This window comes from Perca flavescens, chromosome 3, assembly GCF_004354835.1.
Source record: "Perca flavescens isolate YP-PL-M2 chromosome 3, PFLA_1.0, whole genome shotgun sequence".
NCBI lineage: Eukaryota > Metazoa > Chordata > Actinopteri > Perciformes > Percidae > Perca > Perca flavescens.
In genome coordinates, this window is record NC_041333.1 from 16,985,334 (window position 1) to 16,998,288 (window position 12,955).

Genomic DNA, 12,955 nt, shown 5'->3' on the forward strand with positions numbered 1-12,955 from the left:
AAAACTCTCACACTGCCATGTTTCCTCAATTTTAAAGTGCTCATATTATGCTCATTTTTAGGTTCATAATTGTATTTAAAAGGTTATATCAGCATAGGTTTAATTTAAACATATTTTGTTGTACTCCACATTGCTGCAGCTCCTCTTTTCACCCTGTGTGTTGAGCTCTTTGTTTTAGCTAAAGAGTGAGGCATCGCACTTCGGTTCCATCTTTGTTGGGAGTCGCACATGCGCAGTAGCTAGGTAAGGACTACTAGTCAGAGCAGAGTATGAGGGCGTGCCACGCTAGCAGCTAGGCAAGCATTATAACGTGTGTTACAAAGTGACGCACATTCTTCACAGAAGTAAATGCTGGACTATAATAGAGCAGTTTGGAGCAGTTTGTGAACAGTTTCTGTTGGAGATGGAAGTTGGAGAAGTCCCTTTGGGGTAGACTTTGGGCTTTTTTACTTTGTAAACCTATTACATGCACAAAAAGATATCTAACACAATAAACGAAAGGGTAAAAGCCAAAAAGCTTAATATGAGCACTTTAATGTCAAAAATTAGCATTTCATGTTTAACCTGCCTCACAATCTTGTACTGCAGTTCCTTCTCTTTTCTTCTCGTTTTTTACTATTTTATGACATTTTATAAACCAAACAATCAAAAGATAGAATCATAAGATAATCTGATCATTAGTTGCAGCCTTAATATGTTGTTAAACAGTGTTAAAAGCATTTTAGGGTGGATTTTTCCTTTCAGTCATGCACAGGACTACAACAACAGTTGGTCCACATTTTTTAGCCATCTTTTAAGACCGTTAACTGCAACTGTAAAGACTCCTCGTCATACCACTTTGGTACTTTAGAGTCTGACTGTGAACTCTAAGATATCTGCTCAGTCCCGTCTACGTGCTGAGAGCAACCGTCTTGTTTTGAAGGCTGACAAACAAACACTCGAACAGTTGAACCCATGACCACTGAAGGTCACACAGTCTGGCAGATGTTCACAATAATGTCACAGTCCACTAATCTCATCTCAACCCTCTCAATGTAGTTTTTAAATCATCATTATATGCCAGAGAAGATACACCTGTGCGCTTCAAGTAGATTGAACACAGTCTAAGTGTTGTAAAAATAAAAAGTATCTTGTTGCTGGTTTGCTGTCAATCAAAGAGCGGTGGTGAGCCTGTAGTCAAAATCCAGTGTTAGGTGACTGATCTGCTGGTCTTTGTCTCCCAGGGGCCCCAATGTCAGAGAGTAAAACATTCTTTAATGAAATCTAATGAAGGGAATCTTTAAGGGGACATTCCATTATTATTAACATGATTCAGCATTAATACAACTCCGAGGCATGACAGGAGCATAGAGTATGTAAACCCGAATAGATCTAAACGCTACGACTGTGCACTGAGGGGGAAAGCACAGTTTGTTATTCTGAATGGAGACGTCAATACAGTGTTTGCCTTCTTCAGACAAATGATGTGAAAATTTGAACACACACACACACACACACACACACACACACACACACACACACACACACACACACACACACACACACACACACACACACACACACACACACACACACACACACACACACACACACACACACACACACACACACACACACACACACACACACACACACACACACACACACACACACACACACACACACACACACGGCGAGTGAGAGGGAGATTATCTCCTGGTTACATCATCAGCTCAAGTGACGTCACTGCTGAGGACTCAGAGGTCCCCGGGAAGCAATCAGAGTTGGCTCTACAGGTGAGGCTTCCATTCATAATCCCTCAACATTAAGGATTAATATTGCTTGAGTATTGCCACAAAAATAGAATAATATTGACTGTCTAAAACACCGCTACTTCTCAACCAAACACGTTAATTACATCAGCCCTCATTTATCAGGAAAACGCATGATCACAATTCAACTTTTAAACAGATGTGGGCATTAGCCTGCAAAAACTGGTAACTACCCTCATATACCCTATACAGAGTATATTGACACCTGGCAAGTGTGTGCAATAGGAAGGAAAGGCGAAAAAAAGCAGTTCAGTAGTGTAGGAAATAAATCAGGGTCAGTAGTTACAAGTTATAAAAACAAAAAAACTATTACTTATGTCATGTGGTCTACACAAAAGCCTACATGTTTGTGATCATTTTATTCATCAATTAACTAAAACAAAAAGGCTTGGAGAGTTTAACGCTGTTAAAAACACAAGCTCAACAAATGGTGCATTACTCCCAAACCTGGTGCTTCAATCAGCATGTTTAGGCAAATGACCATCAAGAGTTAGGTGTTGTTTTTTGGAGGAGTAGTGTAAATGTTAGTGTTGAAAGCTGTGCACTCATCACGTTAGCGTTCATGTGTAAATTAATTTCTATAAAATGGACGAAAAACACTAACACTTGAATTTGCAGTGATTTCCATGGTATCGTGATAAATGAGGGCTATTTTGTTCAGTTGTTTTTTTATCTACTGAAATAAAAAATAAAAAAACACAAGTGTTTTGAGAATCAGTCTAATGTTGTTGATGGTGCCCTATTTTAAATACACAAAAAACTGCCAGCTATTGTCTTTATGGTTGTCTGACAGTCAGTCCTAAATTAGATCACTTCCAAACCATTTCTAGGTGAAATGCTGCACTCTGGTAGACTCCAGGATGTGCAGCACCACCCAGGCTGCAAGCCGCAGTCCTCACAGGTGTCACAATGTCCGTGACAACGGCAGCCTCGCCAAGTCAGCACGGCGAAGCCTGCATTGTGCCATATTGGACCTGTTCCTGCCTTACAGAACTGATAACAGGGGAGGAGAGGGAGAAAGGGAGGTAGGCTAAGGGATGATTGTGGTAGAAAGGTTGTCTGAGGTTCATCACAACTAAGAAATTAAGTTTGTATTAGTCGTACAAAAATGAACACTTTTCCTTCCCTGTTGCTACACTTGGTCTCCACTTATATCTCCATTCTCTCTGCTCTTAGTGCTGTGTAGGTTCTCATTGCTTAATACTGCTTTCTATTAACTCCTCAGCTGGCTTTAGTTGACCAGTACGAAGCCATGCTGGGAGTCCACGGTCTCCATCATCTCACTGTCCAGGAGGGAGCCCTGCAACTCAGGCAGGCCCAAGCCGTCCGATTGCCCCGGACCTGCCAAAACCCCGGCTTCAGCCTCTCCTGGAGCAGGCGGGGGCAACCAGGCAGGGTCTAGTGGGAACTCGTACTGCTCTGGATATAGACCCTCAGTGGAAGGCCCCAGGGCCTGCTGCTCACAGCCTGCAGGGTAGCTGAAGCCCAGGCCGCTGGAAGAGGCTTCATGAGGCAGGGCATGGTGGAGCTGGTGATGGAGGTGAGATCCAGGGGGCAGGTGTTGGGTGTAGTGGTGGTGGCTCATATAGGGATCATAAACCAGGCCCTCGCCCGGTTCCATCAATGGGCTCAGACTATGGGGGTGGTTGAAGGGAGGCGAGGCCTGAGGACTGCCCTGCTGCTGGGCGGCTGACATAGGGGGGCCCTGAGGGGAACTTTGAGATGCCGCCTGGTCCAGAGCAGGGCCGCCTGTCGGGAAGGATCCTTCAGCTATCTGCATCTGGTTGAAGTAGACCTGTAGCCCCATGCCCTGTGACTGCTGCAGGTACATCCTCTTCTGGTTCAGTCTGTGGGGAGCGCAGTAGATCCCACTTAGATCAAGACAACACTTTGAATCAACACAAGGACTAGCACAAAGCTTGCAAAAAAATTAATTCAAACATGGTATTCACTGTGTTTTGCTGTGATGTTTTACTGGGGCGTAATCACAATACACTATTAAACAATACAATATTCAGAGAGTATCAAATTGTCCCTCCCAATAATAGTATTGATTCAGACTATTTTTATGTGCATCAAATTTGCACCAATCAAAATTAATTTCAGGCAGATTTGGCACAGACGTCCCAAATCCGGGTTCATATGAAAGAGAATCGCAGCGGTTTCAGTTTGTGGCTAAACGGATACGAGTTCTGTCGAGACTGCGAAGCATAGGTTACGTAATCCGTGACCTTATAATTGTAAGATTTAAAAGCTGAACAACAAAGTGACGCTGGGGTGAGCAGGATCTACAATGCTAATAGAAGTAAACAGCAGATGCAAAAATACAAAAATTACATAAACATATGTACACTTTTCCTGTGCAGCCCTCAATTATATGCTGGCTCCCTAAAAAACGACCTCAGTCAAAACTTAGAGAACGTCTGATTAATGAAAATGGTTCTAGAAGGCGCAGACCTCTCCGGAGTCAAGTTGCCTCTCCGTCAGCTCTGCAAAATTGATGCTGAATTGTCAATTTTACAAATATTAGTTGTGCTTGGAGCGCCTGGATCGCTCTCCTGGTTGAGCGTGTGTACCACGAATAAAGGATCAGTCCTTGCCACAGCGGCCGCGGGTTCAATTCTGACCTGCTGCCCTTTTCTACATGTCATTCCCCCCCTCTCTCCCCTTTAACGTCTTCAGCTGTCCTGTGTAATAAAGGCCTAAAAAATGCCCAACTAAATAATCTGAAAAAAGAAATATTAGTTATGCTTTATCTGGCTGACGTTGGCCGGGGATGGCGTGTGACTAGGATTCCCTCAACAGGATCGGGAAATCAACTTGCGAGTATCCAGCGGACTCTGCTAAATCCGCTAGCCCAAACGGCTAGCCTGGGCTAGCTAACCAGCTAGCCAGTCAAGTTTTACAATTTAAGCATCAGAGTAAACACCGATGAAAAGGTGGAAAAGATGAGCACAAGACCATCTCTGCGGCCATCTCATGACTACGAGTCAATCATCAGGATAGGTAAACCAACTCACCAGTCTCCTGCTGACTCTGCTAGCCTGGCCGGTCAACGTTTTCAAATGTAAACATCAGACTAAGCACAGAGGATGACAGAGAACATTGCCATCAGCTACAACCTATTGCTACGATCCCGACTACGTGGACAAGCAAGACCATATCTGCGTCCATCACCATCTCTATATCAGAGGGGGCACCGACGTAAGTGTGGAGGAATTCAAAACCGACTGCGACTTTTCTGCCAGGCATCCTGTTAGCCAGTGTGCAGGCGTTGGACGGTGAGCTCGGTGGCCTCTGTGCCTGTGTCAGTTTCTAGCAGGATGTTGTGTTGCTGTGGTGTCCTTTTGGCAAGACTTAGCTGGATCCTGAAGTGCCACCAACATTTGGCTTTATGATGAATCATGCACAAGTTGAAGGAGCTGATGGGATAACATTTCACTGGAATTGTACCTTGTACGATTCCATGTGACAAACAAAATTGATTGATTTAGAATTTTTGTTTCAAAATGCTTTAATTTTTGATAAAAAATATCCAAGGGGGAATCCTCCCCCAGGCTGCCCTGGAGGGTTGGGCATACAGTCCCCCCAAATGTTCAATAGGTGATTCAACCCTGATGTTTTGCAATAGCCTGGTCCCAGACCACCGAATCGCATAACCAATTTATTCAGTGATGCAAATAGGCCTGTTGTGCTCATTGATGGTTGGAGAAACAGTCAGAGCTTAGTACATCCATGAAAAATAGCGACAGAAAAATGGGGAGAAGCGTGGATGAGAGACAGCTATACAGAAATAACTACTCTTAGTTCTGGTCCTGGTAAAGCAAAAATAAATGTGTTCACACACACCCTGAGCCGAAGAACAGACAGCACAATGCACACACCCACAGCAGTGAGCAGTAACTGTTTTCAACAAGAATTTCTAGCATGTATAATGTGTTTAGAAAGAAATCACTGATTTTGCAGACTTTAAATTAACAAATTCATCAATGTGAAAAATGTTGACTGCCACTACCAACTGCTACAGTTAGGGCAAAACCAAAACCAAAATAACCCCCTATCTAAAAAGCAAACATGAACACAATGTCAGGCTGAATGACTGATGTGAAACAAAATGGCAAAGTAATTGTAGCATTGTAACACCTAGTTTAATTCCTGGGTGTTTTTTCAGTTCTTGTTGGAGGAGTACAATTTTTAACCAACTCTCATTGGAATTTATTTGCATTTAAGCAAATGTTTTTTTGCTCTAAATACAATCTTCCAGCAGTGACCTTTCACAATAGCTACATTAACACAAGGCACTGAAAATATTTCATAAAATGGAGAAAAAAAAATAAAAATAAAATGTGTGGAGAAAACATTTACAGTGTGATTTACCTGTGTTCCTGCAGCTGTTGCTCTAAACTTCGAGTATCCTGACAGAAAAGTTGGCAGCTAGCGGGACTGTTAGCCAAGACGTTGGCCTTTGGGGTAGATAGAAGAGAGATGATGACGGTGTTCAGGATAATTACAATAGTAACAATGGCTACAAACTGTTTCATTATTGTTGCATCATGGCAGAGCTGATAATCCTTACATTTCTAAATGGTATCAATGTTATGCAAAACAGCCAAATAATGAGTGATAGACTGTACCTGTAGTCTATGAGTGAGGTATTGTGTCTCTAAACTCTGTCTGCGAGACAGCAGAGGCGGCTGCAGCCCGCCTTGGTATAAAGCTAGGCCCTCTTGTTGCTTGGATGCTTCACCCTTCAATCAAAAACATTAGAACAAGGGATGTTTACGCTCATGAACACGCATGCATGTGGACATGTATCCCAGATCCCCTTTCCTGTCAGCTAATAAAGCTGTGTCAGGGTCTGGGTGCTTCATCGTGTGGTCTAACTGGATTATCCATGCTGTCTCCTGCCCAAATGCCTGTGTGGTGACTGATCAGCCAGTTGCCTTTCTCTAAATGGCATGTACCACAGGGATAACACAGTAGTTAAATGAAATGAAAGCAAATTAAAAGGATGATGGGGCCCGAGCATCATAACCAACAAAGAGCTGCGTTATTGCATTATAAGAGATGGATAAAACGAAAACAACTAGATCTTGTCTGCTTCCACAATTTATTTTGTGTGTTGTTTTTTTTGTTACTGGAAAGCCTATGGATCTTCCCTTAAATGGTTCCCCTTGCAGTGTGTCTGTGTGTGTGTCATTTTGTGTATATGTGTACCCTTCTTTGTGTGTGATTGCAGCTTGGGCCTACTGAGTGCCAGTCGCTACTATGGGTAAGTCTGATTGACTTCAACAATGGCTACATTCACTTTGGCCTAGGCTCCAGGCCCCAGGGGATGGGAGACAGTAAACAAGCCACAGTTGGCTGCCTCTCCTGGGGTTACACAACAGCCTGGGTGCCTATTTATTCTTTTTTTTTTTCCTGGGCCACATGGGGTAAGGATAGTAGGGACTGAGGCTGAGAATGGATTTGGGAAGAGAACGATTTTGAATAGGTTAGAGTTAAGGAAGTGTGTGTGTGTGTGTATTTATGCAACAGGACGGACCTCCAGGAGGTTGTGTAAGTGGTGCTGAGGTCCCAGGGGTCCCATAGCAGGTCCTTCCCCAGTGCCCATCTGCTCCACTAGCATCTGGACTTTGTTCAGCTCCAGGATGCCTTTGGTCCTCGCCAAGTTCTGGAGGTGCTGACGAAACGCAACCAGACCTGAAAGCATAAACAAATCCCCACAATACAAAAGTCAGTATTGATTCTTGCAGCTGATCAAAAGAATCACTTCTCTCTTCACAACACAATGTCAAAGGCTCTATCCACTAAGAGAGTCAGCCTTTATCCTCATTGATGTTAGCAAACGGGTTGACTGGTTAACACTTTTCATCACCCCTACTGATAATGTGGCTGGATGTACGTCATGAGGAGCTGCCAGTGTGTGTGACTGTGTGTGTGACTGTGTGTGTCTGTGTGTGTGTTCGTGTGTTTGTGTGTGTTTGTGTGTGTGTGTGTTCGTAACAGCAAGTAGCTCTGATAAGACCCATCCAGTGGTGACGAGCTGTGGCTGTGAACGATAGGACCTGACTCACCATGATGGTGGGAGTTATTTAAAACCAGAGTCAGCAGTCTGACGCAAAAGGAATCCACTGCATCAACACTCTCCAAAGAGGATTATGAAGAAAAAATAAATAAATAACTGAAAATACCAACCGGGAGCGCATAGTTCAGGCTGTCAATGTAGTAACAATTAGAAGTAACATTTTTAAGCCATAATCATAGTTTATACTTGGATAAAGCACAGCTGATTTACAACCAGCAAGCACAGAATAATGTAGCTGTAAAGGGAGGGAAAGAAATGGTAGATTGAGGTTGTTTAACTTTCCCTCTCATGTTTGGGCTCCTTTGTCTCTCTGATGTGGAGTAAAGACAAATCCTGCCTGCCACAGACTGAAACTTTGAAAAGAGAAAGAAAGCAAGACAGAGAATGAGCTTGAACAGAGGGAGAAAAAGAGTGAGTGAAAAAGAGAAGGATAGAGAAAGAGAGGGGGGAGAGTGAGATATGTGGGCTGAGAACCTTCAAAAATATCTGTCTGTGATTCATAATGTGAATCATCACCGTCATAGTCGTCAGAGAGACAGAAAAGGATGAGAGAAGGGGAAGAGACAGGAAAAAGTGTGTGAAAGAGAGGAGGGGGAGCAAATGATAGATATATAGATAGATAGATAGATATGTAGAAGGGTTTGAGAGAGCAGCTGCAGCAGGGGTGTTGCATCTATGTCATAAAAATCAATGCTCTTCCTCTTGTCTGATGCTCTGTGGATCCCAGAGCCTCAGACATAGTCACACTTTGCAGCTCGTGGTGACTGGGCTTTAAGAAGACGTGCCGGATCTGGCATCAAATTGACACTTGGCTGATCTGTGATTTTAAAGCATTTCTCTCAACCTGTCTTGTTCACTTCCACTTAGGACAGTGATTTTCTATGTGTCACAGAATATCTTTATGCAGTCTCTCAAGAGCATGTCTGACCTTGCTGCATTCAGCTGTGTACTGTAGATAGAGCAATAGGGAACGGAATTTCATTCAATTGGCTCATAAATACTTACCTAAGTAAAAACAAGTACTACTATATAGAATAAGTATAAATACTGTAAATACTGTACCTCCTGAGCCACAGCCAGCGCCTTAACCCAATATGAAGTCAATGAGTGCATAAACTGAAGTGAAGAACAATGAACGGATATAGGGAAAAAAGACAAATTAACAATGTTGGTCCTGACCTTGGGTGAGGGAGGTGTCGGAGGCACGGCGTCCTTCTCTGAAGCTGATGGGGGAGCGGTTGTGTGTCTCCCTGTGCTGCGAAGTCAGGACAGCCATTGCTGGGTTGGCGGGCCGAGCGTTCAAGAAAGGTGTAGGAGTGACGCCGGGAGAAGAGCTGTTGGCTGGTACTACTTCACTGAGAGAGGGGGGATCCTCCAGCAGGCCGAGGTCGCTGTGCATTGAGCCCATGTCGTGGCCCATGTCCGAGTCCACGCTGCCCATGGAGGGGTTGTGGCCTAGAGCAAATAATTTACCTGTGGGAAATTATTATTTTAAACAGCTTTCCTTTAGCATCAGATGCATGTTTAAAAGTGTGCGTTCAATCAGGTGACATCATACCTTGGTTCCAAGGCCCCGGCTGATTGGTCACCTCAGAGAGGGTGTGTCGCCTTTGGCCGAACCGAGCTGTTTGATAGGCCGAGGGCAGGTGGGGCGGATCATCCTCTGTGTCGGGCTCCTCCGTTTCGATGCCCTCATCGATCGACGTCTCCATCATGTTGCTAGGCGACGAGGTGGAGGACTTGCGCAGGACAGTGGGGGGAGGCAAGGGGTCCAGCAGGCAGCCATTCACCTAGATGAAGGGGGGATAAAAAGGGACAGAAAGAGAGAATGATAATTATACATTAAAAACTGACTGTGCCAGGAAGGAAACAGCTGAACACTGAAGGAACCAGGACACACTGTTTGTCAAATCATGCATCTTAAAAACGCACATAGGGTGCGCGCAAACACGCACAAAGGAGCCCCCCATACTGAGAATGAGGGCTCCATTAGTTACTCTCCTCCCTCGGTTTTCCCTCAACTCACCACAGTTGGTCTCATGCTGGGAGTGTGTGCGTTGTTTGTTGCAGCATGCAGGCCTGTTTGTGTTAGCATAGAGGTGGAGGGTGGGGATAAAGGAATGCAGGGCCAGGAAGTGAGCTTTGACTAAAAGTGCTGTGTGACACACACACACACACACACACACACACACACACACACACACACACACACACACACACACACACACACACACACACACACACACACACACACACACACACACACACACACACACACACACACACACACACACACACACACACACACACACACACACACACACACACACACACACACACACACACACACACACACACACACACACACACACACACACACACACACACACACACACACACACACACACACACACACACACACACACACACACACACACACACACACACACACACACACACACACACACACACACACACACACACACACACACAAAGATCATCTGCATGAGTGGCCGCAGCAACCAGAAAGCCTGGTGTTGGTCTAGAAAGAGCAACTTTGCCTAATTCCCCATCTGCTTTCTGTAGTGTGCTGGGATAGGAATGCAGTTACTCAACGCACAGGCACGCACACGCACAGAAAAAGTGTGTGGGTCATAAGGGGAGAGTGAAGTTGAAGGATGAAGAAGAGGAGCGAAAGAAGCTGAATGGAGAAAGAAGAAGAAAGCCATGAACTAAAAAAGAAAAGATGAGGTGTTGGATGATGGGTAAGAGGTCGCTGTGGCAAGATGGAGCAGCACAGCAGCTTCCTGTCCATGTGTGTTCACTCAGCTTCGCAATAGGTCACATCATCATGACAGCTTACATAACCAGGCTCCATTCACCCAGATAACATGCACTCTGTCTCTGTACACACACACACACACACACACACACACACACACACACACACACACACACACACACACACACACACACACACACACACACACACACACACAGGCAGGCGAGGGGGTGGGATGGAAAAGAAATCTTGACATTGCATCTATGTATGTGTGTGTTTGTGTGTAGCCCTGCAGGTGTGTGAGGCCATCATCTCAGACCACTTGTGTCTGTGTTCTGTAATAGTCGGTCAGCTCAACAACAGGCCTAAAGGAAAAGGTCGCTGGTTGGTACAGATAAAAAAAGAAATAGTGGGAGCACTCTGTGTCAGGAAGCCTTGCAGGACAGGCAGCTGTCCTGTCTGATGTGTGCTGGCTGAGTTCTTACATAAGAGAACAAGTCAACTGCACTGCAAATGCTCAAAACCTCAAAGGAGTCGGTTACACACACAGACACACACACACAGACACACACACACACACAGACACACACACACACAGACACACACCACAGTGAGTGGGTATGCTTGTCAAAGCAAATCAATGTCAAACTTATCGGAATAATGTTTCAGGACATAGTTGTGCAAGCAGATAATGACCGTAATAACTACAACTTCAATAACTGAAAGAGGACGAACACACAAACAGAAAGACACCCTGAAGTCTCAGGCTGTTTTTACTGGTTTTGGACCTACTTTGGGTATGTTGACGTCCTCCACCATGAAATGCTGCTCCAGGGGACTTGTAGTCTGGGTGAAGGAAAAAGTATCAGGGGAGGCTTGGGGCACAGCAGGGGAGCGCAACAGACGAACTCCCTGCGGGAGCAAACCCACCTGTGCTGAACCACTGGTCGACTGCAGAGAGATAGAAAACAGAGACTTTGACATTAAATCAAAGAGCCTTCTCCAATTCATGGCCAATATTTAACAACATCCTTGATAATAATGCAATTATGACTTTGAAATCCAAAAGAGACAAAAAAAAGATCCTAGATGGTGAAGGAAATGAAAGAGAAATTGCAAAGTGTCACTAAGAACACACCGTGGGCAAAGAAAAGAAAATGATGAATAATGTAACTGAGGCAGGCGCATTAAGATCAAGGCTGGCCAGAACAGAAGCTGGCTGGATAAATAAATGAATGGGTGGTGTCTGTCCGTTTGATTGTTCATGGGTGCAGGTGTGAATAATGGAGCTTTGATCAGGGATGCGTGTATAGTAATCTCTGTACACATCATTCAGAACCCCCTCGTTGGCATGACGCGCTGTGGCTACCTTGACGACAGTCTGTTCGGCGATGGTGCTGGGCCGTCGCTGGCGGGGGTCGAGCCGCTGTTCGACGGGGAAGCTACAGCGATGCGCCTTGAGGCGCTCCACCAGCAGGTAGTAGATAGCAGCAAAGTGGTTGTAGCTTTTGTTCTGCAGAGACTGGGGGATGACAGACAACATAAATGGCGGAGTCTGTAATTGAAGTTATTACTAAAGCACACCTTCCATTGTGGATGACTGCGACAGCTCTTAAGATATGCTGAGATAATGCTTTGTTACTGTTCAGTGTGAAATTGGGTTATTGCAGCAGCTAAATAGCAGAGTATAGATAAGAAATACAATACACAGAATGTATTAAAATAAAAGACAGCACATAGAATATTATGCATATAAATTACAGTCTCTTCATTAAACTGATGCAGAAATACTGTTTAATGAAGGAGTGGATATATTTTCCTTTTATTTTTACAATCAGGGCTAAACATCCACATATGATCATTGGGATATTTTTGCTGAATATTGCATACACAAATTAACCACAAGGCTACCAGTGCAACCCATTTACAATTTTTATTTTATATGTAAAATCCATCATTACATACCTGTGTGCAAAAATAAAGTATAGTTATTTTCAATATTTATCTGTGCAAATTCAATGGAGCACTTGACCTTTCCATACAAAAGACAATATATGTTTTTGCATTGTTGTATATTTTTTATGTATGGTCCTAAATTTTAGTTTTAGTTCAGTTACTACTTAAGAATGTAATTTATTTAATTGATGTACTCATGTAAAAAGTACAATATTCTCCTCTGAAATGTAGCAAACTAGTAGTAGAGTAAAAATGGGCTAAAATAGACATACTCAAGTAAGGCAAATTACCTCAAAATTGTACTTGAAGACCATACTC

At 44.0% G+C, this 12,955-nt stretch overlaps 1 protein-coding gene across 2 annotated transcripts in view; it reads right to left on the reverse strand.

Moving 5' to 3' along the window:
- Positions 1-1,611: 1,611 nt before the first annotated feature.
- Positions 1,612-12,955, reverse strand: part of sik2b (salt-inducible kinase 2b) — a 43,659-nt gene continuing 32,315 nt past the window's right edge. The window contains exons 8-15 of one of the 2 annotated variants that reach the window (XM_028572961.1): positions 12,051-12,203; positions 11,474-11,632; positions 9,458-9,689; positions 9,079-9,354; positions 7,357-7,514; positions 6,446-6,559; positions 6,189-6,274; positions 1,612-3,658 (exon numbers count right to left, since the gene is read on the reverse strand). In XM_028572961.1, coding sequence (XP_028428762.1) covers positions 3,043-3,658; positions 6,189-6,274; positions 6,446-6,559; positions 7,357-7,514; positions 9,079-9,354; positions 9,458-9,689; positions 11,474-11,632; positions 12,051-12,203 — 1,794 coding nt within the window. In that variant the 3' untranslated portion in view covers positions 1,612-3,042. Of the gene's footprint in view, positions 3,659-6,188; positions 6,275-6,445; positions 6,560-7,356; positions 7,515-9,078; positions 9,373-9,457; positions 9,690-11,473; positions 11,633-12,050; positions 12,204-12,955 lie in introns of both variants that reach the window. The other variant, XM_028572960.1, reaches the window with a different exon arrangement.